At 40.6% G+C, this 26263-nt stretch overlaps 2 protein-coding genes across 2 annotated transcripts in view; one reads left to right on the top strand and one right to left on the bottom strand.

Moving 5' to 3' along the window:
* The window catches only part of LOC124600515 (replication stress response regulator SDE2), a 55526-nt gene extending 48805 nt beyond the window's left edge, over positions 1-6721 (top strand). The window contains exons 5-6 of the mRNA XM_047136167.1: positions 990-1086; positions 6437-6721. Coding sequence (XP_046992123.1) covers positions 990-1086; positions 6437-6581 — 242 coding nt within the window. The 3' untranslated portion in view covers positions 6582-6721. The remainder of the gene's footprint in view (positions 1-989; positions 1087-6436) is intronic.
* Positions 6722-7032: 311 nt separating this feature from the next.
* The window catches only part of LOC124551613 (probable G-protein coupled receptor AH9.1), a 101141-nt gene continuing 81910 nt past the window's right edge, over positions 7033-26263 (bottom strand). Inside the window, exon 6 of the mRNA XM_047126458.1 lies at positions 7033-7130. Coding sequence (XP_046982414.1) covers positions 7033-7130 — 98 coding nt within the window. The remainder of the gene's footprint in view (positions 7131-26263) is intronic.

The following is a 26263-nucleotide window of genomic DNA, read 5'->3' as shown; positions in this document are numbered from 1 at the left end:
AGTCATGCGTGCATGCGTGCGTGCGTGCGTGTGTGCGTGTGCTTGTGTGCGTGTGCATGTGTGTCAGTCATCTATTTTTGATGAAGGCCTTACAGGCTGAAAGCTTATTTGTGACAACGTTTTTCTTGTGCCTGTCTGTGACTCAGCATCCCCGCTATATGGTGAGTAGCAACTTTCCTTTTCATATTATTGTCGAAACTCATATTAACATCTAAAAGAAAATGTATAAAGGTATCTGGTCACAAAAACAGTAGTTCAGATCGAAACTTGCCTCCATTATTAAAAAAAAAGTTATTCAGATGCTGTTTCTCATTCATTCTACCAGTGATGGTCTCGGTTTCCTGGGACTGGCTGCCAATTGCTGTCCGCACAAACGAAGTTGACACTCAGTGCAGCGGTTGATTAGGATGATCATAAAGGGGAAATGCCTTTATGGTTGCTCCTATCAGCTACTGTGCTGAGTATCAACATAGTTTGTGCAGACAGTATGACTTCCACTAAATACTGTATACATACTGTTATGGCACATACTGAAGCATTTTGAGGAGAAAAATATGTTACGCACAGTTGAACTAAAAGAAGGAAGTGGTAGCCAGGATGGATCCTGATTCATCAAAGAATAGTCAGTTTTGTTATTTGGGGGAAAGGAGTAGTAAAACTTGATCTCATCCAATTATTACATTCTTTATTGGGCATTTTTTTCTCGCTGACTCATATTAGGGTGTCTTCATTCCTTACTTGATCAGTGCATTTGATCTTCATCAGTCTCCTAACATTAAGTGTGTGCTTCATTTTTATCCACTTTTGATGAAGACTGTCATATTGCCAGCAAGCTGTATGATGCTGAGTTTCTGTTGTGTGGGTTTTGTTACTCTTCCATCAGCTGTATATGAGTGGTTGCACTTCATCTTCTCTGTTAATAGTATTTTTTTGTATGTTGTTTTTGTAGTGTACTGAGAATTACATGTTTATACTTCTCATGTGTCTAGGATTCAAGGCATCAACAAGTGGTGGAAATGGCGTGAAGAGAAAACAGGAAAGCAAGGAAATGAGCTCAAAGCCAAAGAAAAAGAAGACATGCTTGTGGTATGTGTGAAAATCATATTCCAACATATGTTCCCAGCTTTTAATTACTCTTCTAGAATAGCCATAGATTTCAAGTGAAGAAATTAGTATAGTATAAAATCTTCTAATTTGTATAAAATTTTGAATCATTTTATGCCAATCAATTTAAAATTTGCCAGTTATCCCAAAGAACAGAATTAGAAATTGCAGTACGTACCAAGCCAAGAGCAAGGTACGGCTAACCATTGCTCTGTGCCCACACGTGGTACAGGAGCTTATAATTTGCATTATGCCATTTTTCACATACTCTTCATGCAGATGCAAGCTATAATGTAGTAACTGCAGTTCAAATGGTTCAAATGGCTCTGAGCACTATGGGACTTAACTTTGGAGGTCATCAGTCCCCTAGAACTTACAACTACTTAAACATAACTAACCTAAGGACGTCACACACATCCATGCCTGAGGCAGGATTCGAACCTCCGACCATAGCGGTCGCGCGGTTCCAGACTGTAGCGCCTAGAACCGCTCGGCCACACTGGCTGGCAGTAACTGCAGTCACCTAAATGTGCCACACCTGTTTCTTTAGGAATTTCAAATGATATAAATGAAAAAGACTCCTTTGTTTCAAGATATGGTTTTAGTTGCTATTAAGGTTTTTAACTTTTTTAGGATACTGTTACATAAATTCAGAGTATACAACATTTTTCATGTTTTGGACACACTGTGGTAAGATTATGAAATGGTTCTTTGAATCACCAGTTCTTGAGAGGACAACATGCAGAAAACACTGATCGCTTAAATTGAGTGTGTAAATCAATTGAGATCATTGTTGTGTGGGGTATGAGAAAGGCTTCTCCAGCTGCTACCTGTGCGCATATAGTAGCTTCAGCGACATTATTGCGCATAGTTTTAATTTGCAGATGGGCAGCGTTACAAAATTTTTGGACAATTGAGATTGCATAGTAGCTCTCCAATCATAAGTCAATCAGCTATAATTACAACTTTTCAAATATGTATAGGTTTTGTTAAAACTGACTTTGAAGAAAAAACAAAAGAGCACATTGTTGTGTATACAATTTTTGGTAAAATTATATACATCGAGAAACAACATACAGTAAAACTTCTAGATAAACAGCATCCAAGGAGTAAATAAAAAGTCCCCTTTTAAGAAGTGTCCACTATTAAGAAAAGAATAAAAATGCATTGTACAATACAGTACATACAGTGTACTGTATGTATAATAGTACATTACATCTGTATACTGTACTAGTAAATTAGTGAAGATTTATCTTTGTTTAAGTACAGTACTACATTAACAAACCCCATACAGTAGTATAATACAGTATTAAAATTTTTTTCATGCATTCTGGAAGGTTGGTTTGAAGTAATCAGAATTTTTTTTCTGATCCAGGGTGTCATTTATAATTGTCTGCTAAATGTGTGTTTCAGCTACTAACATTAAACTGAGTCCCTCTTCATCACTTTTCACTGAAAAGTAGTGTTTCAATTTTCTTACCTTGGAATAAAGTCCAGTGCAGTTATGTCATCATTAGGAACTACAAAAAGTGGCATCTACTTTTGGGAAAATTCACACTTATTTTTTGCAAAATTCATGTCTATTTTTGTCAAAATTCACACCTACTTTTTTATTTGTAAATGATTAGACACACACGTGAAGACAGACAAAGCGTTAGTTCGTTGAAAAGGACTGTTAAAAAAAGTGTCGATTGGGAACTTTTTTACTGGAATGTTTGTTCATGCAGAAACTTTAATACCTTTTTCCCCCAAAATAACCTTCATTGTCTTTGTTTGGCTGTCTTTAAGCTTTCAAAAATGATTGTTCTGTTGAAAAGCTGCAGCATTTTCCCACCCATTACCTGAATGCATCTCCATTTTAAGGCATTTCTAGGGTTGGCCTTTCTCCACCCAATTCAATGATTTCAAAGTCTGCAGACTGTTAATTTTGAACTTTCATGGGCATTCAGCGTAGAAGTAGAACCAATGTACAGTAACTGTATTTTAACGGTAGGGGAAGAATTTCAAGATAGTCGAAAAATTTTAGAGATTTTGCTTTCCAGTTGCACACTATTTGGGCACTACAGGCAGGAGTGGCAAATGGCCCCAAGCATAAACAAATTAGAATTTTGAACACTGGGTGGGAGGGGGCGGGGAGAGGAGTATTGTGGGGGAAATGTGAATTTTTCTGGTCCCTAGTCAGCATTGTCTTCATCCTGTAGTCCATTCTCGACATTGTCACCACACCCTTCTTCATGAAGTTCTGGTAGGAGTTCACATACACTAGTTGATGTACTTTCCATGAACAGTGCATCATTGACATTGGCATATCCATCAGATTCTACTAAAGTGTGAATTTCATGCTCATGTTCCTTGGGGTTGTTTCCTTCAAGACCATCATCAATTGCTGAAGCCCTGTTGTAAATGAACCCTGCCTTCTTGAAAGAGCAGTTGATTGTGGTGGATGTTACTTGTTTTAAGGCTGAAGAAATCCACAGAATTTCATCCAATACTCTGATAGATTTTCAGAGTTCATATCCAAATTCAACATTGTCCATTCAAGATCAAATATGTCTCAAGTAAAACACTTTGAAATTTTGAATAAACCCTTGATCCAGTGGTTGGCAACATGAAGTTGAATTTAGTGGCAAAAACATTACTTTCAATTTTTTTTAGTGCAGCATCACAAGAAGAAGTAGCATTATCTATAAAGAAAATCATGTTCCTACTTTGTCTTTCCATTCTTCAATCAAATGCCAGCTACCATTCAGTCATTGTTGCCCTCATCATCCAAGATAGTTTATTCGCATATCACTCCACCTTCAGTTTACTTAAGTCATATCCTTAAACATTTGGGGTGTTGCAGCGTTACCAATACTTAAAGGCTTTTCAAATTTGCTTATCATATTAACACACAGTAGTACAGTGAGTCATTCTTTTGAAATTTTGCCTCCAGAACAGTTTTCACCTTTCAGGCTGTTGTTTTACTGGGAAGAGTTCTGAAGAAAAGACCAGTTCCATGATGGTTAAAAATATTTCTTTCTTCATAAGCTTCACAAATTCCTGTTACCCTTTCTTTCCAATCTGACATGATGTTTTCATCCACTGACCTCAATTCACCACAACGGTTAGAAAAGAGATGGTGTGACTGCTTCTAAATTTGTCAAGCCAACTTACAGATGCTTTAAAATCCTGAAGTCCCAACTCCTTGACAGTTTGGAGTGCTTCCTTGCAGATCAGAGGTCCAACAACTTTCAAGTAATTGCTGCAAACACAGCAGAACCATTCAAAAGTCAAAAAAGAAAGAATTTTTAAACCTATTATGTTAGGAAAAGTGCATTTACTGGTAAGGTTACCATTTCCTCTCCATGACTTCAGAATGTCATCCTTGTTTCTTAAAATCACACTGATCTGTGTTTTTTCAACGGCAGACCTCATTGTCGTGCCTCAACCACTGAGCTTTTCCTTTTTGTAGCCATTGATCTCAAACTTTTCCTTCAGTTTCAACTGTTCCTGTTTTTGTAATGTCTTAGCACCACAGTACATAAGCCCCCTTGCTTGAAGACAGAAACAGTGTGCACTTTAACATAAAAAATGTTCAGAAGGATGATACAGATTGTTGCTGTTTAATTGTCAAACATCTTTTCCTTTCACACTGTCTGTTATTTCGAATTTTCATTGTTGGGGATACATTTCAGTGTCTATGACCATTAGTGAAAGTGTTTGCTGTTCAGAAGAATTTTACTACAAAGGCCAGAGTTATTTTACAGGGGAATTTTAAAATGTCCTCTTTTGAGAGGAGTCTGCTATTCGAAAGTGTTCATTAGGAGAAGTTTTACTGTATATAGGAGGAACAATCTGTCTATTACTTTACTTGCTCAGCTATCGTAGTTAAAACAAACTGCAAGAAAGAAAATGAAAATGCACATTTTCACAGTATGGCATAACATTTTCTTTCTCTCTGTCAATTTTAACAGAAAACGTGCACATTGATGTTGCATTTCTGTCCAAATGTTATTAGTGTGTGGTGCAAAAACCTGAAGTAAGACAGTCAGGAACTTTCCAAGGTTTTTGGGAACAACGTTAACCATCTTGATGAAAGAATTTGTCTCTGGAAGACGTGTCCTTTTGTCCTCAATAAATTCTGTGGTAATTTGTGACTGAAGTGGTTACTGTTATTGCTTTTTGAGTCATTTGCAGATTCCTGTCATTTTTGCTGCTGTATGATAACAGCCTGATATATGCATGTGAAGGACAAGAAGTTTCTTTGCTATTCTTTCCATTGTAGGTTACAACAGTTATTAGCTGGCAATTTTGACATTTATCGCTTAACAGTGTACTATATATGCATTCTGACCACCATTGGTAGATCTTGCAGATCACTTGCACGGAAATAACAACACTCTGAAATGAAGTGGTAGGCACCAAATTATTGTATGATAAAGGTTATATAAGTTTGATTTGTCTAGAACTTGTTAAACATTGAGAGTCATACAATGACATTCATTTAGGTTTTTGAATTTCAGAACTCACAGTTTTGTTCTGAAATATTGAGGAATGTCACTTATTGTTAAAGAAGCTGTAAGTATTGTCGAAATCAAGAGAATGTTGCCAGGCTGCTGTCGTTCAGAGAATTAAGCTTTCTCTTGTACTTGCACTTTAACCTCTTGTATTCTTTTCATGGTTTTCATATAGCAATTTTGTATTATTGTCCATCACTTACATTCTATTTTTGTGATAATAATGCTGTAAACCAGACTTTTCCTAATATTTCATATCATTAAACTTAAGTCACCCAGATGTTAATTTTGTCTGTTGATTTCTTTTAATGAATTATGTGCGTTGTATCTCAAAAAATTCTGTGGTAAAATACAACAGTGTTCCATAACAATATTATGAAAAGGATAGTTGCTGCTCACCATATAGCGGAATGCTGAGTCACAGGTAGGCATAACAAAAAGACTGTTAGAAAATGAGCTTTTGGCCAACAAAACCTTCATCAGAAATAGAACTAACACACTCTCTCTCTCTCTCTCTCTCTCTCTCTCACACACACACACACACACACACACACACACACACACACTCACACGCTTCGGGGGGGGGGGGGGGGGGGGGGGGGAGAGAATGAGAATGTTCTATCTCTGATGAAGGCTTTGTTGACCAAAATCTCATTCTCTGACAGTCTTTCTGCTGTGGCTATCTCTGCTATATGGTTAGTAGTAAATGTCCTTTTCATAATATTGTTACAATCCATCCTAGATTTTACAATGTTCCATAATATATTTTCTATAGAAAATAGATAAACTTTCACTATTACTCCATATAATTTTGGATTTTTTTCCTTCTGTAGGATTGATGCTGATAATGAACTTGACACTGAGGATAGTGATGATTGCCTCAGTGACGAGAATGATGGCAGTACGTCATCAAAAAGTGCTTCTCAAAATGGTTCCAGTCAGTTAAGTGTTGACAAAAGGATAACACAAGCTGTGTAATATTATTGAATCAGTCTCCTTTTAAGGAATCAAGTGATTGTACTGTATGTTTTTGTAAAATAAAATGTGTAAAAATAATTATTATACAAATATATTAACAATTGAATTTGTATGAGTAATAAAATAACTATTATTCAGTATTGTTCAGTGGATATTCTTTACCAGTCCCTCCCTTATTAATGCCATAATGAGTCCCTTGCCCATAGTTAAATGGTGCATTGAGAGTTCTTATTGTATGTCATAGTTAAAAGCACTGTGGTTCAGGTTTCAATCTTACAAGCAAGCCAAGATGGTTCTGTCAGCAGAACATGACCATTCCATTTTCCTTTTTTTGGCTAGAAACTTAATTGGTATTGTTTGTAAGGTTTCCAGTAATGATGGGCTATATGATTATAGGAAGGAAACATTAGTACTACATTTAAATAAAATGTAGTATGCAGGAGCAACAGGGTTACTGGTAACTGAAGACCAATAAGTTCATCCAGCAGTGGATGTCAAATGGATGGTGGTGGTGGTGGTGGGGTGGTGGTGGTGGTGATAATGCTTCTCCTGTGTTAAATTTTAAGTGTACAATTGTTCTCTGGAAATTGTGCTGCTTTTGGTAACCATGGTGTTGTGCAAGTCTATTAACCCATTTCTGCCTAGCGTAACATATATGTCAGATAACATCTATTGTTTTCTCTTGTTGCCAACAGTGCATGCATTTGAAATGCCTGTTGTTGTATGTCTCTGTTAAGGAAGCTCTATTGTTGATATTTAAGCAAGTTTCTGCCAGTAGAAAGCAGGAAGAGGACAGTGTCTGGTTGTTCATTAACTGAAGACTTTTTCCGAATAAGATTATGACTTGGAATAAGAAGTAAGTACCATTGTCTGAAGCAATATACCACACAATTTTTAAAACTTTTGCTTAAGTATAATGTTAAAGGTGCCAAAATTTATATAATAGGTTAGCCACAAAATGCAGTTCATTATTACGCTTCCAAATCCAATTTTTAATTGTGTGGTGCCCGTATGTTAATACTAGGCAGAACAGTCAATATAATGTTCCCTACTTTCCAAGAGGCCTGTCTATGCATGGAATCCTGGATGTTCTTGAGGAGGAGGAGGAAGGTGCAATGGATATATTTATTGAGCCTTCTGAAGTTAATGTAGAATCGGATGAACATTGTAGGGAAGAAAATGGTGGTGGACAGATAGATAATATTGGACCAAGGCAATTTCATGCTGGTGCAGAAGTGGTATTGGCCAACAAAGATAGGTTAGGTGGTGAACATGAAACTGCCTGTTCTCATGATATTAACCAGGAAATGTCATTTCAGATGAAATAGAAAAGCTACAGATCTCAAAAACTATAATAAGAGATTGGAGAAGGGAGGATATGCAAAGCAATAACGCTTTATTTCCTGAGAATGATCACAGTAAATTGGCAGCTTGTCTCCAGTTCAGTGCTTTTAACTGTTTTGAAATGAATAATAATTAAATTTCTAAGTACTGAAGCTACAAAATACAGTTTTGTCATACGATCAACTCCGCATGCTCGATGGAATTTCCAGAAAGCCGACTGGATGAAGTTTTCAACTGAACTGGATAAGACCATTCGATGGATACCTCCATCACATAATAACTATCAACGCTTCATTGGTGCAGTAACAGCAACAGCTAAAAAGTGTATGCCAAGAGGATACCGAAAAGAATATGTTCCAGGATGGAATGAGGAAAGTGAAACACTGTACCAATACTTTCAGCAAAGTGGTGACCCAGAGATAGCTACGGAACTATTGTCCAGCTTGGACATGTCTCGGAGGCAGAAATGGGCAGAAACAGTCAAAACTATGGACTTTACCCACTCGAGCAGGAAAGCATGGAGTCTTCTGAGAAAACTGGGAGGAAGTGCACCAGCATGCAGAAAAAATTCCGAAGTAACACCAGACCAAATTGCTTCCCACATCATTACCACCTCAAGAGTACCTCCTGACAAGAAACATACAAGACATATCAGACGACAGCTTCGTGACCTTAAAAAGAAGGCATCTCCCTCATCTGAGTATACCCATCCCTTCACAGTTTCAGACATTGACTCTGGACTGAAGGACCTCAAACCTCTTAAGGCACCTGGATTCGATGGTATCCACCCAGAATTCCTGATCCATATGGGAGGAAAAGCTAAGAAATGGCTGGCAGAATTCTTCACTGACATCCTGCTGACTGGTCAACTTCCATCTGAGTTTAAAAAGGTGAAGATAATATCTGTTCTGAAACCTGGCAAACCCAGCAACAGGGTAGAAAACTATCGCCCCATTTCCCTACTCAGCTGCTGCTACAAACTTTTTGAAAGGCTAATATATAACAGAATAAGTAGCGCTATCTTAGAGAACGTTCCAGTTGATCAGGCAGGCTTCAGACCAGGGCGTAGCTGCTGCGACCAAGTATTGTCTCTCACATCCTTCATAGAGTCAGGATACCAAATGAAGCAGAAAACATCTGTGGCATTTGTTGATCTAACTGCCGCCTTCGACACTGTGTGGAGGGAAGGCCTTATCTACAAATTTCTCCGCATCATACCCTGCAGAACAATGGCTCGACTGATTAACAGCATGCTAAGTGATCGGAAGTTCCAGGTAATCACTGGAAGCAGCATAAGTAAGGAGAGGAAGCTGAACAACGGATTGCCTCAAGGATCAGTTCTCTCACCCTTACTGTTCAACCTATATCTATCTGATCTACCTTACACTTCGTCCAGAAAATACTGCTATGCCGATGATCTGGCTCTAGCCGTCAAACACCAGGAAATGAAGACAACAGAAGAGATTTTAGCCAATGACCTGTCTGCATTAGACAATTACTTCAAAATCTGGAGACTCCAACCCAGTGTGAGTAAAACAGAAGTGTGTTGCTTCCATCTAAATAACCAGTTGGCAAACGTAAAACTGGAGGTAAGTTTCAGAGGCAGAATTCTTCATCACAACTGGAACCCAAAATATCTTGGTGTCACCCTGGATCGTACACTATGCTTCAAACACCACCTTCTTAACTTAGCTCAAAAGCTGAGGACTCGAAACAACATCCTCCATAAGCTATGCGGAACTACCTGGGGATCTTCAGCAACCACCCTGCGAACTTCAGCTCTGGGCTTGGTATACTCAAGTGCTGAGTATTGTGCACCTGTTTGGATGAATAGTCATCATACAAGGCTTGTTGATACCCAGCTGAATACGACAATGCGCATAATATCTGGCACAATCAGATCTACTCCAGTTTATTGGCTTCCACTGTTAACTGGTATAATGCCTCCTGATCTACGCAGATGTACTGCCCTTATGAGAGAATTCCACAAGATCTCCAGGAATTCTAACCTACCCGTGCATAGCGACCTGCCACTTTTAAATCGCAAGAGACTGAAATCACGTCATCCAACTCTGTGCGATGCTGCTGACATGGTGGCTAAGAATTTCAAACCTCTTGAAGAATGGAAAGGTCGGTGGGAAGCAGTGACAGATGTGCACCTGCATAACATCTTCTCAGGTGCTAAACTTCCAAGTGGATTCGACTTACCACGCAAGACGTGGTCTACTCTCAACAGAATCCGTACCAGCCATGGGCGATGCAGGGATGCTCTCTTTAAGTGGAACAAGCTGCCTGATCCAGCTTGTGACTGCGGGGCTCCATACCAGACTGTTCACCACATCGTCAGTGAATGCAGGATTCGAGCCTATCACGGCGCCAAAGAGGACTTCCTGCTAGCAACTCCAGATACAGTGCGCTGGATTGAAGGACTGGATATTCAGTTGTAAAAACAAACTTAAGTTTCTTGTGTGCCAATATGTACATATATATATGTAATTTCATGATATGTCTGTATTAGCCATACGCTAAATAAATAACAGTTTTGTTCAAGAACTGCCTAGATCCCAAAATAATACTCAAAGAGACAAAACGTTTTCTAGGAATTCTACCTAGCAGATGATGATACTGGGATTTAGGATTGGACATGAGAAATGAAATTGTGCACAATGTGATGAGAGTAGGCAGATTCGAAACAATTATGAGATTTATTCACTTGTGATAACACACAAATCAATGTAAATGATAAAATGTGTAAACTTTCAGCCTGAGCAAGATTTGGATTATGATGAGAGCATAATAAAGCATTTTGGCAAGCTTGAATGCCAACAATTTGTGAAAGGTAAACCCATTAGATTTGGGTACAAAGCATGGTACCTAAACACAGATGTGTTATCCAGTGGATTTTCAAATACTCCAGGAAACTGATCCACAAAGGAACGAAGTGTACAAGAAAGCATTTGGAAAATGTGCTGCACTTTTGGTTCAAATGATTGATCCACTTCCTGATAAAAGTAAAAATCTGGCCTACAGGTTTTATTTTGACAATCTGTTTACATCGCCAACATTGTTGGTTCACCTAAAAGAACGAGGTTATGGTGCAACTGGCACTATTCGTGAGAATCATCCGCTGAAAGAATGTCAACTTATACCCTCTAAGACAATGTCCAAAAGGAATAAGAGGAGATTTTGATTACGAGAGCAGCAAGGAAAGTGGAATCATTATTGCCAGATGGCTAGAAAATTCTGTAGTAACAGTTGCTTCGACCAGCCATGGGATCAATCCAGTGAATTCTGTGGGCCGATATTCAAAACAAGAGAAGAATACTTGTACCGTGACCACATGTTATTGGAGAATACACCAAAAATACGGGGGAACTGACCAAATGGACAAATATATAAAGTTATATAGAGTCAGCATCAGAGGAGAGAAATTATGGTGGCCAATTTTTACATGTCTACGGGATGTGTCTGTACATAATGTGTGCTCCTCTATGGAAAGAGAGATACGAATATGCCACAGCTCTAGTTTTGGTGCTACATTGCGAAATGTTACCTGACATCCAATGGAACAATCCTAGAAGTCCTGGTCTCCCTGCAGGTAGTCTATATCAAGGCAGAGTGCTGCATGGCATCAGATACGATGAAAAAAAAAAAAATCATCTGTTAGTTGTGGTGCCACAGAAAAAAAAGATGTTGTGCTGCTGAAAACTGCAAAGGAACTCCAAGAACAATGTGCTGCAAATGTCGTGTTGAATTGTGCATAGCGTGTTTTGTACCATATTACAAAAAGTGAATGCTGTTGTCTGAACATAAAGGTAAATGACGTACAGTGCTTTATTTTATTTACTGTCTTGCAGTTCACTTAAAATGTATGTGGTGGTGGTGGTTAGTGTTTAACGTCCCGTCGACAACGAGGTCATTAGAGACGGAGCGCAAGCTCGAGTTAGGGAAGGATTGGGAAGGAAATCGGCCTGAAACGATTTAGGGAAATCACGGAAAACCTAAATCAGGATGGCCGGAGACGGGATTGAACCGTCGTCCTCCCGAATGTGAGTCCAGTGTGCTAACCACTGCGCCACCTCGCTCGGTTTAAAATGTATGATCTGCCTAGCGTGAGATGTATGTTGCACACTCTTTCACTCAAATTATTAATTGCCCTGTTGAAACTTCCTGGCAGATTAAAACTGTGTGCCCGACCGAGACTCGAACTCGGGACCTTTGCCTTTCGCGGGCAAGTGCTCTACCAACTGAGCTACCGAAGCACGACTCACGACCGGTACTCACAGCTTTACTTCTGCCAGTACCTCGTCTCCTACCTTCCAAACTTTACAGAAGCTCTCCTGCGAACCTTGCAGAACTAGCACTCCTGAAAGAAAGGATAAAGCGGAGACATGGCTTAGCCACAGCCTGGGGGATGTTTCCAGAATGAGATTTTCACTCTGCAGCGGAGTGTGCGCTGATATGAAACATCCTGGCAGATTAAAACTGTGTGCCCGACCGAGACTCGAACTCGGGACCTTTGCCTTTCGCGGGCAAGTGCTCTACCAACTGAGCTACCGAAGCACGACTCACGACCGGTACTCACAGCTTTACTTCTGCCAGTACCTCGTCTCCTGCCTTCCAAACTTTACAGAAGCTCTCCTGCGAACCTTGCAGAACTAGCACTCCTGAAAGAAAGGGTAGTGCGGAGACATGGCTTAGCCACAGCCTGGGGGATGTTTCCAGAATGAGATTTTCACTCTGCAGCGGAGTGTGCACTGATATGAAACTTCCTGGCAGATTAAAACTGTGTGCCCGACCGAGACTCGAACTCGGGACCTTTGCCTTTCGCGGCCAACTAATCTACCAACTGAGCTACCGAAGCACGACTCACGACCGGTACTCACAGCTTTACTTCTGCCAGTACCTCGTCTCCTACCTTCCAAACTTTACAGAAGCTCTCCTGCCAACCTTGCAGAACTAGCACTCCTGAAAGAAAGGATATTGCGGAGACATGGCTTAGCCACAGCCTGGGGGATGTTTCCAGAATGAGATTTTCACTCTACTGCGGAGTGTGCGCTGATATGAAACTTTCTGGCAGATTAAAACTGTGTGCCCGACCGAGACTCGAACTCGGGACCTTTGCCTTTCGCGGGCAAGTAATCTACCAACTGAGCTACCGAAGCACGACTCACGACCGGTACTCACAGCTTTACTTCTGTCAGTACCTCGTCTCCTACCTTCCAAACTTTACAGAAGCTCTCCTGCGAACCTTGCAGGAGTGCTAGTTCTGCAAGGTTCGCAGGAGAGCTTCTGTAAAGTTTGGAAGGTTGGAGACGAGGTACTGGCAGAAGTAAAGCTGTGAGTACCGGTCGTGAGTCGTGCTTCGGTAGCTCAGTTAGTAGAGCACTTGCCCGCGAAAGGCAAAGGTCCCGAGTTCGAGTCTCGGTTGGGCACACAGTTTTAATCTGCCAGGAAGTTTCATATCAGCGCACACTCCGCTGCAGAGTGAAAATCTCATTCTGGAATTGCCCTGTTGTTTAGCTTGTTGTAGTAGTTTCATTGATGACAGTGAATCAATAAATATCTTATTTCTAAAAGTCAGAACTGAAACTTAATTCAGGCAGAAATGGGTTAAGATTGTAGTTTACAATAGTTATCCCCCATTTTTATGTTAAGCTCATATTTGACAATCCAACTCGTACATTCTGCAAGAGAAATTGTGGAAATATACATGTCAGTCATCACTCCAATTTAAATTTCTGTAAACAACACTACACAGTCCTTCAAGGCTGTTCAAAGTGGCTCTTTTTCACACTATTCCTACTTTGCATTTTTCACTTGATCTCCACCATCCCACCCTTCTATCTTTTTATTAGTAGCAAAATAATTCACATGCAAATTGTGTGAACTATTTTGGCAGTTGTAGGGACTTACAAGATGGCAGTCTGATGACTGGTCATATGGCAACAAGTCTGTGTATGCCAAGACAAACATTGGGTGAAGAACCATCCTCTGTTGTGGTTTGGTGTTCATCTTGTTTATGAGCAATCCCCTCAACCATTGTAGTGTATAACCATATATGTTGTAATCCATAAATATTTCACATATGTTTACCAATATGTAGTATTGGCTTTTTCATTGTGTTTAGGATCTCAGTGGCTACTTTTTCTGTTTACTACTTGTGTTTTATGTATGGAGTGCACTATCTCAAGCTATCCCTACATCTAATCTATACCACACAGAAACAGTAACAATTTAACTAGCCAGAGCTGGTGTGTGTAAAATCATCTGTAACTCTCTGATATTTGAAGCACTATCCCAGCATTGCTGTGTTCCATGAAATGGCTAATTATTTCATAAAATAGCGGTATTCATTGTGTTCAGACTTTTAGCACCAAAATAACATTGACTGTAATGACTTGAGCTACATAGTTATTTAGTTTTGTAGCAAAGTGTGAAATTTTGCAGTATAGTAGCATCAGGCATTTTAGATTGGGACACTTTGTAGCAGTTACACAGATTTCAAAAATACTTAAATGTGAATTTTAGTTTTTTAATGATGTTATATGTGTTTTAAGTATTGTGAAGTAGATAAGTTAAAGTTAAAACTGATTCACTGTACATAAATGAAACTAACAATTTTAATTAGTTCCGATAAGGGCATTGGCTGATAAGATGCAGCATTCATGTATACAGGAAAATGTGATCTCCAGTGACAAAATTTTGGGGTTTGTTCAGATATATTTTCTGAATATTTAGGTATGAGAGACCCATAGAGTAATAAACGTAATATTTATGGTTTATTTGGTTTGTTACCCCAATCACCTTTTTTGTGAAATTGCTTCATAACAGTTAAAAAACCTATAATATGCAATCACCAAAATGTACAACCCAAAACACAGTAATGAAAGTAAGGACTTTCATAAGTAGACACTCAGATGCGAATGTACAGGGCTATTACAAATGATTGAAGCGATTTCATAAATTCACTGGAGCTCCATTCATTGACATGTGGTCACGACACACTACAGATACGTAGAAAAACTCATAAAGTTATGTTCGGCTGAAGCCGCACTTCAGGTTTCTGCCGCCAGAGCGCTCGAGAGCGCAGTGAGACAATGGCGACAGGAGCCGAGAAAGCGTATGTCGTGCTTGAAATGCACTCACATCAGTCAGTCGTAACAGTGCAACGACACTTCAGGATGAAGTTCAACAAAGATCCACCAACTGCTAACTCCATTTGGCGATGGTATGCGCAGTTTAACGCTTCTGGATGCCTCTGTAAGGGGAAATCAACGGGTCGGCCTGCAGTGAGCGAAGAAACGGTTGAACGCGTGCGGGCAAGTTTCACTCGTAGCCTGCGGAAGTCGACGAATAAAGCAAGCAGGGAGCTAAAGCCGACGGTTTGGAAAATCTTACGGAAAAGGCTAAAGCAGAAGCCTTACCGTTTACAATTGCTACAAGCCGTGACATCCGATGACAAAGTCAAACGCTTTGAATTTTGGGCGCGGGTGCAACAGCTCATGGAAGAGGATGCGTTCAGTGCGAAACTTGTTTTCAGTGATGAAGCAACATTTTTTCGTAATGGTGAAGTGAACAGACACAATGTGCGAATCTGGGTGGTAGAGAATCCTCACGCGTTCGTGCAGCAAATTCGCGATTCACCAAAAGGTAACGTGTTTTGTGCAATCTCACGGTTTAAAGTTTACGGCCCCTTTTTCTTCTGCGAAAAAAACATTACAGGACACGTGTATCTGGACATGCTGGAAAATTGGCTCATGTCACAACTGGAGACCGACAGCGCCGACTTCATCTTTCAACAGGATGGTGCTCCACCGCACTTCCATCATGATGTTCGGCATTTCTTAAACAGGAGATTGGAAAACTGATGGATCGGTCGTGGTGGAGATCATGATCAGCAATTCATGTCATGGCCTCCACGCTTTCCCGACTTAACCCCATGCGATTTCTTTCTGTGGGGTTATGTGAAAGATTCAGTGTTTAAACCTCCTCTACCAAGAAACGTGCCAGAACTGCGAGCTCGCATCAACGATGCTTTCGAACTCATTGATGGGGACTTGCTGCGCCGAGTGTGGGAGGAACTTGATTATTGGCTTGATGTCTGCCGAGTCACTAAAGGGACACATATCGAACATTTGTGAATGCCTAAAAAAACTTTTTGAGTTTTTGTATGTGTGTGCAAAGCATTGTGAAAATATCTCAAATAATAAAGTTATTGTAGAGCTGTGAAATCGCTTCAATCATTTGTAATAACCCTGTACTGTAATGTGATTGCATCACTGCAGGAACAACTCAGCATAGCATTGTTGTGCCACTTTTTAATTGCATTCAGTGAACTCGTACACAAGCAGCATATCGGCCAACTCTTCATCATTTACTACCGTGTATCATTGTTAACGTACTACTAACATGGTGGGCAGAAGGGTGTTAATGGGTTTTAATGTGCTTACTAACATGGTGGGGGGTGGAGGAGAGGGTGGGAGGGGGGGGGGAGCAGAGGAGGAGACGAAGAACTGGGCTGTGATTAATGCAAGTTAGAGGAAAAGTAGTAAAGTGGGTGTTTACTGTTGTTTACAGCAAGTACTGTGAGTGGATGGAACAAGTTAGTTTCCAAACAGGACACACAGTAATAGTCATTGACATTTACACTATTGTGCAAGTATTTTCACTGAAAACATACAAATATAAGTGGGTTAAGAAACAAATAGAAATGCAATTACTTTGTAACAATCCAACTGGTCTCTTACACCAAAATACTCAGAAACTATCTCTGAACAACCTTCAAAATTTTGTTGGTAGAGTTTGAGTTCATCACATACTGGATGTGCTCGGTGCTCTCCATACAAACTATGCAATACTTGGAAGTCAAACTTGAAAGGCTGTTATATGCTAGTTACGTTAATCAAAGAAGTGTCCCTGGGAGAAGCAAGTATGTAGAAAGAAAACTTTGTAGTTATAAGTTTTTTACAACAAAGGCTTCTTATAAAAGAAAACATGGCTCATTGTAGGCTGTAGTGTAAACGTTCTTTATTTAAATTGTGTGATTACCTAATTTTGACAATAAATCATTTTCAAGAATGAGTGAAATCTCATATTACATATTGTAAGTGTCAGATTCTTTTACTTCACACATACAAAACCATATTCCATAATCACATTAGAACAGAATCCCCATTAAAAATGTTACATCATCGCCTCACGTATTGGTAACCAATCTTGATGGCTCTTCCACTCAATCACCCGGTTTTCTGAAATGTGCAGATCGGATTTATAACACATTCTCTGCTCCTGAAATTATCTTGGCCTCTACCTACAACAACATATTGTCTTTACACCCTTCATTTAACAGTCCCCCCCCCCCCCCCTCCCCTTCTGTCCTGTAAGCTCCTCCCTATTCTTATCTACTACTCTCTTCGTGTGTTGCCTTCTGCCAGCGCACCCACTCATCTTTTCCCTTTTCCCACTCCTCTCCTTTTTCCCTCCCTATCTGCCCCCTCCTCTCCCGCTTCCCTACCTCCCTGCCCTACAGCCTCCCAACACTCCACCCATTGACAGTCTAGTACCTGCATGCTCTGCCAAACAGCACTCTTCTTGCTCCCCACCTGTACACTGCTATCCCTTCCCCTTCCTCGTCCCCTCCAGATTGCTACTACCATTCTGCATGACAATTGCATTCTGGTCCGAGCTGCTGGAGATGACAGTCATGTGTGCTTGAGGTGTGCTTGCTCATGTGAATGAATGTATATGTATGTTTCCTTTTCTGATGAAAGCCATGGCTGAAAAATAATGTGTATCTTTTACTTGTGACTGTCTGCAACTTAATATCTCATCATTATGGTAAGTAGCAATCTGTCTTTTCCTGAGATTATTGACATTTCAAGCTGGAGTTTCCATTGTTTGATTTAAGGAATGACGTAGGGCAAATGGATTCTTGTGCTTAAATATAAATATTTCCAAAAATATTACAGCTAAAATAGTAAAACTTGAGACTATTATGTATTACATACTGCTTGATATTCTTTGTAATTTTTGTTTGAAAATGTGGATTGACATACACTCCTGGAAATTGAAATAAGAACACCGTGAATTCATTGTCCCAGGAAGGGGAAACTTTATTGACACATTCCTGAGGTCAGATACATCACATGATCACACTGACAGAACCACAGGCACATAGACACAGGCAACAGAGCATGCACAATGTCGGCACTAGTACAGTGTATATCCACCTTTCGCAGCAATGCAGGCTGCTATTCTCCCATGGAGAAGATCGTAGAGATGCTGAATGTAGTCCTGTGGAACGGCTTGCCATGCCATTTCCACCTGGCGCCTCAGTTGGACCAGCGTTCGTGCTGGACGTGTAGACCGCGTGAGACGACGCTTCATCCAGTCCCAAACATGCTCAATGGGGGACAGATCCGGAGATCTTGCTGGCCAGGGTAGTTGACTTACACCTTCTAGAGCACGTTGGGTGGCACGGGATACATGCGGACGTGCATTGTCCTGTTGGAACAGCAAGTTCCCTTGCCGGTCTAGGAATGGTAGAACGATGGGTTCGATGACGGTTTGGATGTACCGTACACTATTCAGTGTCCCCTCGACGATCACCAGTGGTGTACGGCCAGTGTAGAAGATCGCTCCCCACACCATGATGCCGGGTTTTGGCCCTGTGTGCCTCGGTCGTATGCAGTCCTGATTGTGGCGCTCACCTGCACGGCGCCAAACACGCATACGACCATCATTGGCACCAAGGCAGAAGCGACTCTCATCGCTGACGACGACATGTCTCCATTCGTCCCTCCATTCACGCCTGTCGCGACACCACTGGAGGCGGGCTGCACGATGTTGGGGCGTGAGCGGAAGACGGCCTAACGGTGTGCGGGACCGTAGCCCAGCTTCATGGAGACGGTTGCGAATGGTCCTCGCCGATACCCCAGGAGCAACAGTGTCCCTAATTTGCTGGGAAGTGGCGGTGCGGTCCCCTACGGCACTGCGTGGGATCCTACGGTCTTGGCGTGCATCCGTGCGTCGCTGCGGTCCGGTCCCAGGTCGACGGGCACGTGCACCTTCCGCCGACCACTGGCGACAACATCGATGTACTGTGGAGACCTCACGCCCCACGTGTTGAGTAATTCGGCGGTACGTCCACCCGGCCTCCCGCATGCCCACTATACGCCCTCGCTCAAAGTCCGTCAGCTGCACATACGGTTCACGTCCACGCTGTCGCGGCATGCTACCAGTGTTAAAGACTGCGATGGAGCTCCGTATGCCACGGCAAACTGGCTGACACTGACGGCGGCGGTGCACAAATGCTGCGCAGCTAGCGGCATTCGACGGCCAACACCGCGGTTCCTGGTGTGTCCGCTGTGCCGTGCGTGTGATCATTGCTTGTACAGCCCTCTCGCAGTGTCCGGAGCAAGTATGGTGGGTCTGACACACCGGTGTCAATGTGTTCTTTTTTCCATTTCCAGGAGTGTATGTTTTATAAGGATGTGAATTTTTAATTACCATTGTTTCTATAATGTACCCTTTCTCTTAAGCTAATCAAGCAGTAAAACTGGAGCTATGAAATCTCCATGGGTTATCAGCCAAGTGACGTCTTCTAGTCACAATGTTTCAGTGGATTGCGCATCCATGATCTTCAGGTGAAGATGATGGATACGCAATCCATTGAAATGTTGCGACTAGAAGACGACGCCACTCGGTTGATAACCCGTGAAGATTTCATAGCTGAAATACACTGAGAAAGCCGACAGTTGCAAATGAAACTGGAATTTCATAGTTTACGTCTGCATAAGAGGCTAATAAAACATGTGGAAAAGATTTTTGTTTAAGGTCATAGTTGCTTTGAAATTAATTTTTCAGTTTTGTGTTAGCCGGGACTGCTCTGTTTTTCTCAAGTTTTAAAGGAGAACTTTTCTGAGAGGAAAGATAATGGAAAAGTGCTGCACAGGATTATTTAGTAAGTAATTCTTAAGACCTCTGCCAAATTTCAGCTTTTATAGTTCCTGAGAAAAGGTACATTATAACTCAAAAGACTCAGCTTACGACAATTTGCATCTAAAGTTTTTATTTCGATTTTTACAGTACTGTTATACCTCTAGCAACTAATTCTGTCCATATCCATAATCTTTATTCTTGTCTTCGTCTTCCTGGAGTAATCTCTTAACCTTGCCCCCTTTGCCTAACGAACTTTTGCATTTTTTTCTTCTGCTGCCTGAGCTTCATTCAGTTGCGCTTCATTGATTTGTCTGAGTATCTTCTGTGTGAATGCACATGGATGGAATCCTAGTCTCTGCAGGCACTTAATACAACCTACATTTCCGCTACTGAACACTAGACAGGCATCACATGCAGCTATCTTCACAACAATTGAGGACAAATACTATTTTTGGACAATGCATCCATATAGGGTGATTGTAGCTCTCATTTGTATTCTGTGTTTTCCCATGTAGACTTTTTTTTCAGCAGTTCAATATTCGCTAGGTACCTAAAAGTTGGTGTTATAACATCTAAGTCTGCAAAAGGCAAACCAAGGCAAACACTGCATTAATTCCTTCGCTAATTTTCTTCTTCGATGAACTCGGTGACTTTGTCAAAAATTGTTCTTCACACTTAGCAGCAGCATCTGCAACACAGTTATTTAAATTTTCTGTCCCTTTTAACGTGAAATTTGAGATTTCTTCAGTTTTTTGAACGTGCATCCACTGTTACAACCCATTATGCAAAACTGAAAACTGGAAAAAGTTTGTAGCACGCACTGTTAAAAAAAACCATGTTGTAAACAAAGGAACAAGCAAAGATAATCTTTCTCGCAGCCTCCTGGACTCTTTTGCAGTTCATTTCAATTGTGGTAATGAAAAAGTAAAGCACAAAAAAATTCTAGTGTAGAGACGGTGTGGATCATGGCAAGGCATGGCATGGCATAGAAAGGTGCAGATGCCCAAACAAATTTTTAAAAATGAATTTCTAGCCAGAATTTGATTATGAAGCTTTGCAATGTTACTCTTAAAGAATCAATCTAATGAATTACCCAATAATTAAAAAAATCAAAATTTTTCACGTTTTTGCGCTATATGTGCCATTAAGCATAAGTACTGACACTTTATAACGGGTGTTTCTAAAGAAATATGTTTTCAGTTTTTGTAAGGATTTAAGGAAACTCCAGATTTCCTGCATTAGTTCTGTGGCCACTAAGCTTCATATGACAAGCTAGATTTTGTACAGAGGGGAAAGTTGGTCCCACAGGGAAAGGTGAGAGACATGATATTGGAGGAGAACATGGTCATTATGATTGAGCTGAATGTTTAAATTCACACATATACACACAGACAGACAGACAGACAGACAGACAGAGAGAGAGAGAGAGAGAGAGAGAGAGAGAGAGAGGTGGGGGTCAGGGTTGGAAGCAATATTCAGCATCTGTCACTCCTTTTTCATCAGTTGTGGGATCACTGGGAAGCAGATCATATAACGGACTTGTGGGTATGTGCCTTTCACAGGATAATGTGAGTTAATTTGTAAAAGAGGTGAGCACAAAACATCCAAGTCATTACACACAATTAAGGTCTAGTACTATGTAACTGCTGATAAGCAAGATGGGTGGTTCAGTACAAAAGTTACTTATCTGAAGTAAATACTTACAAAGGTAGAGGTCAAACCAAATTTTCCTAGAAATGAGAAAGATGTACAATGGCATTTATTATTGAAGGATACTTAGAAGAAACTGTATAAATTGGATGGTAAAGAAAATATTTAAAAGAATGTTTGTAAATACACTACAAAGATAAGTGTAGGAAAGCATTTACAGTGGAGTTACAGGATAATTGTCAAGCAAATAAAAACCTGTTATTAAATGTAATTACAACAAAAATCTCAAAATTTGGCAAAGTGTGGATTTAAGAATTTAGTTTAGGTGGAAGCAGAAAGCAAATGGCAGAGCACAGAAAGGTAATTATTATGCCAGTTAGTGTCTGAGATATGAACAAGCTGTACAGTACTCCATCTGGAATGAAAATAAGATTCTAGTTGGTTGAGTAAGTGCTCTTACTACCACCCATTTATAAGAAACAGTCATGAAAGTACCCAGAAGGCATTAAAATTATGGGAGACTAGGGTGAGGGAAATAGTTGAGATTTTTAATGGGTGCATTATTTTTTGTCTTCAAACATAGGACCTTCTGGAAAACATTAAAATTTGCTCAGTATTTATATACTTATAAAATTTTGAAGGAGCATGAGACTTGGAGTTGTCTGAAACACTGTGGATACTGTGGAATGGGTGCAGTGTGCAGCTCCACAGGCCTACAGAGGCTGTCAACAGAGTCTTACAAGAAGCTATACAAATTACTGCTACTTAACTGATGGTACTAAGTTTTATGTGGTGATTTCAGGCAAACATCTGCAGCAATGTCCGAAGGAAGGGATTTGGTGACATGTTAAGTCCACTTAGATAATTTACATCTCTGGTACACTACCACAATTCTTCATTATATTGACTTCTGAATCATACCAAATAGTGAGTACCTCAGGGAACTTGGCTCCTGTGTTGGGGACTGGTGAGTGCTGCCAACCTCTGTAAAAATAAACTCTGGGAATGCTTCAGTGACCACTGTGAGGTGTGGTGGTGGAATGTCTGTCAAATGGTACAGGGATCTTGACTTAACTATTCAGATCATGAGGATGGTGTAAATACTTATAAAGAATATCTCAATTTTTAAATATGCTGCATGCTGATGAGACTAAACAGTTATTAGCAGGCAACCTCTGGGGAATCTGCTGCAACACGGTTGTATAAGGCTTACCCAAACAAGTGGGGCTTTGTGTGAGTGGACTTTTTGTATCTCCTAGTTGCTTCCGGGAATCCTACAGCATCAACAAATTCTCAAAGCATCACTCCCAGCAGCCCTGGTAGTCTGTTGGACATCCATCCAACAAAGAGAACACGGGAGGGTAAATACCCTGAGTAGCCATTCTCCAGAGTAAAGGCATTGCATTATAACAGTGCATCACTGGCATATCAAAATGTCTTTATTGCCATAAGATGAGAAGGTACTTTCAAGAATGATTCGGCCTTCAATACCCAAAAAAGCTTTTGACACTTCAGCTTGAACTTTCAGATCTGTTAAGCCACTACATAATGGATCATTACTATTCAAAACGGTGACATAACAGCAAGCTACCAACCCTTTGAGGACAAAATAGCTGGACAAGTACAACATTGTGACTGAACTACACCATAAGTTGTAATAACATGCAGAGGCATCAGGTACATAGACAGTACAGAGCTTAGGGAGTTATGGGCTGACAAAGAAGTCATTGAAGTGCAAAATGTAATGGATCGATTGACTGTAATGATAGAAAAACAAAATCATTTATGTTTACATTGGTCAGTTTCGTCAGATCATACACTGCTGGCCATTAAAATTGCTACACCACGAAGATGACGTGCTACAGATGCGAAATTTAACTGACAGGAAGAAGATGCTGTGATATGCAAATGATTAGCTTTTCAGAGGATTCACACAAGGTTGGCGTCGGTGGCGACACCTACAACGTGCTGACGTGAGGAAAGTTTCCAAGTGATTTCTCATACACAAACAACAGTTTACCAGCATTGCCTGGTGAAACATTGTGATGCCTCGTGTAAGGAGGAGAAATGCGTACCATCACATTTCCGACTTTGATAAAGGTCGGATTGTAGCCTATCGCGATTGTGGTTTATCGTATCGCGACATTGCTGCTCATGTTGGTTGAGATCCAATGACTGTTAGCAGAATATGGAATCGGTGGATTCAGGAGGGTAATACGGAATGCTGTGCTGGATCCCAATGGCCTTGTGTCACTAGCAGTCGAGATGACAGGCATCTTACCTGCGTGGCTGTAATGGATCGTGCAGTCACGTCTCGATCCCTGAGTCAACAGATGGGGATGTTTGCAAGACAACAACCATCTGCACTAACAGTTCAATGACATTTGCAGCAGCATGGACTATGAGCTCAGAGACCATGGCTGCGGTTACCCTTGACGCTGCATCACAGACAGGAGCGCCTACGATGGTGTACTCAACGATGAACCTGAGTGCACGAATGGCAAAATGTCATTTTTTCGGATGATCCAGCTTCTGTTTACAGCATCATGATGGTTCCATTTGTGTTTGGCGACATTGCAGTGAATGCACAATGGAAGCGTGTATTCATCATTGGCATACTGGCGTATCACCCGGCGTGATGGTATGGGGTGCCATTGGTTACACGTCTCGGTCACCTCTTGTTCACATTGACAACACTTTGGACAGTAGACGTTACATTTCAGATGTGTTACGACCTGTGCAACTGGCTCTTCACAATACGCCAGTCACTACTCTTGATGAACTGTGGTATCGTGTTGAAGCTGCATGGGCAGCTGTATCTGTACATTGCATGGGCAGCTGTATCTGTACACGCCATCCGAGCTCTTATTACGACCAGAGGTGGTTGTTCTGGTTACTGATTTCTCAGGATCTATGCACCCAAATTGTGTGAAAATCTAATCACATGTCAGTTCTAGTATAACGTATTTGTCCAATGAATACACGTTTATATTCTGCATTTATTCCTGGTGTAGCAATTTTAATGGCCAGTAGCGTATTAAAGCTGAGTTCGTAATACCAGAAGTAAAACCATACATTTTCAGCCCAATGATGGCCAGAAATTTAGAAAAAGCGCTATGGGGTGTGAAAGTCAGGCTGTGTGTGCAAGAGTGATATGCCACGCACGCTGAAGAAACTACATATGCCTCCATTGATTTCGCTTCAATCAGGACAACATCCATTGAGCAGTAATATGTGTATGGTATTCAGAGAAGAAAAGAAAATCTAGGAACCAAATATGACTTAAGCAAGCATCATACACTGAGCCGAAATCTCTGCAACCCCTAATCTTTGCAACAGTGTTTGCTGCAGCACTCATGGAAAAAGAGTAGGTGCATCCACACATCACTAATTGATTCTAACACAAAAATTTGCTGCATGCTGATGAGGCTAAACAGTTATTAACGTGTTGTGGAAATCTACAGCAACCTGTCCCAGGGGTCAAGCTGTTGAAAGCTGTACTGTGTGAGAAGATCACACTCCATACCTCCACTGTAACCATCATAATTCTTAGAACACTGATGTTCAATATGTCCTTCAGTGTTACCATGGCAGGTGTAGCAGTACTTAGAGAAGCACTCAACATCAACAACTTTTCCATTCTCCAGAGACGTAGCACTTACAACATCATTATAGGAACAATGTCCTTGATGTTGCCATGTCCCATCAAGTGCAACAGCAATGTCCCTGGTTCCACTAATATTTGCAGTTTCCTCTACTGCATGTTTCATAGATGCTTTAGACACAACCATCAAGGCACCTAAAAGTATTTTTATGTACTTGCTGAACCTACTGGAAGGAGGAAGGAGGTCCATCAAACCACAAAACGTTTGAGCAGCCTTTGTTCCTTTTCCTATTGCATGCATTGCATACACTAACTTCGAATTCACATCATATGAGCTATGCACAATGTTCTAAGTCATTTTCGAGCTAAATTTATTGCAGGATCTACACAGAACAACTAATTTTGATGCTAAACCCTTCCTGCTGGTTTGTTGTTCAGTTATTTCCGTACAGCCTACACCATCACATTGTTTACATTTTGCCACTTCCTTTATCAAAGAAGATAAGGTGCCCACATCAACAACAACAAATCCACTACAAACAGCGTCATTGTCAACACAAAAATTTGAATCACCAGGAGGCATGCCATGCGAGAGTTTCTTCCCTGAAGAACTGATACTCAGGTTACTTTCAACAGTGTGGCTTTGTGAACTGGTTACCACGGAATTTCCTTTTATTGAATTTCTTGCTGCATGGCATAGTTCACATTTATTACACACTAAAGGAAATGTACTTCCTCAAATATATGTAGCACTTGGGCAACAAACATTCAGTAACACATGAACAAACTGCTTCAGCGAAACAAAAGTAAATACTAGCAAAGATAATCATTTACAGACACTAGAAACGTGCACTGTTACCAACATACAATGTATCATACATATAATTGCTGGAAACAGAAAGTTCACAGTTCTTTCCGAAATAATACTGGTTTCTGTAACAGAAATAAAGGGGTCGTGGCAGCATACATGAGCGTAACTTTAAAATTTGGCATATATAGATCATTTTCAATTTAAAACCCTGTAATGTATATATCAATTTAATCTGGAAAGACTATAGACTTTAATAAAATCATAAATTTTTTTTGGTTTTTCCGCCATTTATAACTACCCTGTATCCTTAAGATTCTGCGTAAAATGTGA

This window comes from Schistocerca americana, chromosome 1, assembly GCF_021461395.2.
Source record: "Schistocerca americana isolate TAMUIC-IGC-003095 chromosome 1, iqSchAmer2.1, whole genome shotgun sequence".
NCBI lineage: Eukaryota > Metazoa > Arthropoda > Insecta > Orthoptera > Acrididae > Schistocerca > Schistocerca americana.
Note: the sequence above shows the minus strand (reverse complement) of the source record. Positions and strands in the feature narration are given on the sequence as shown.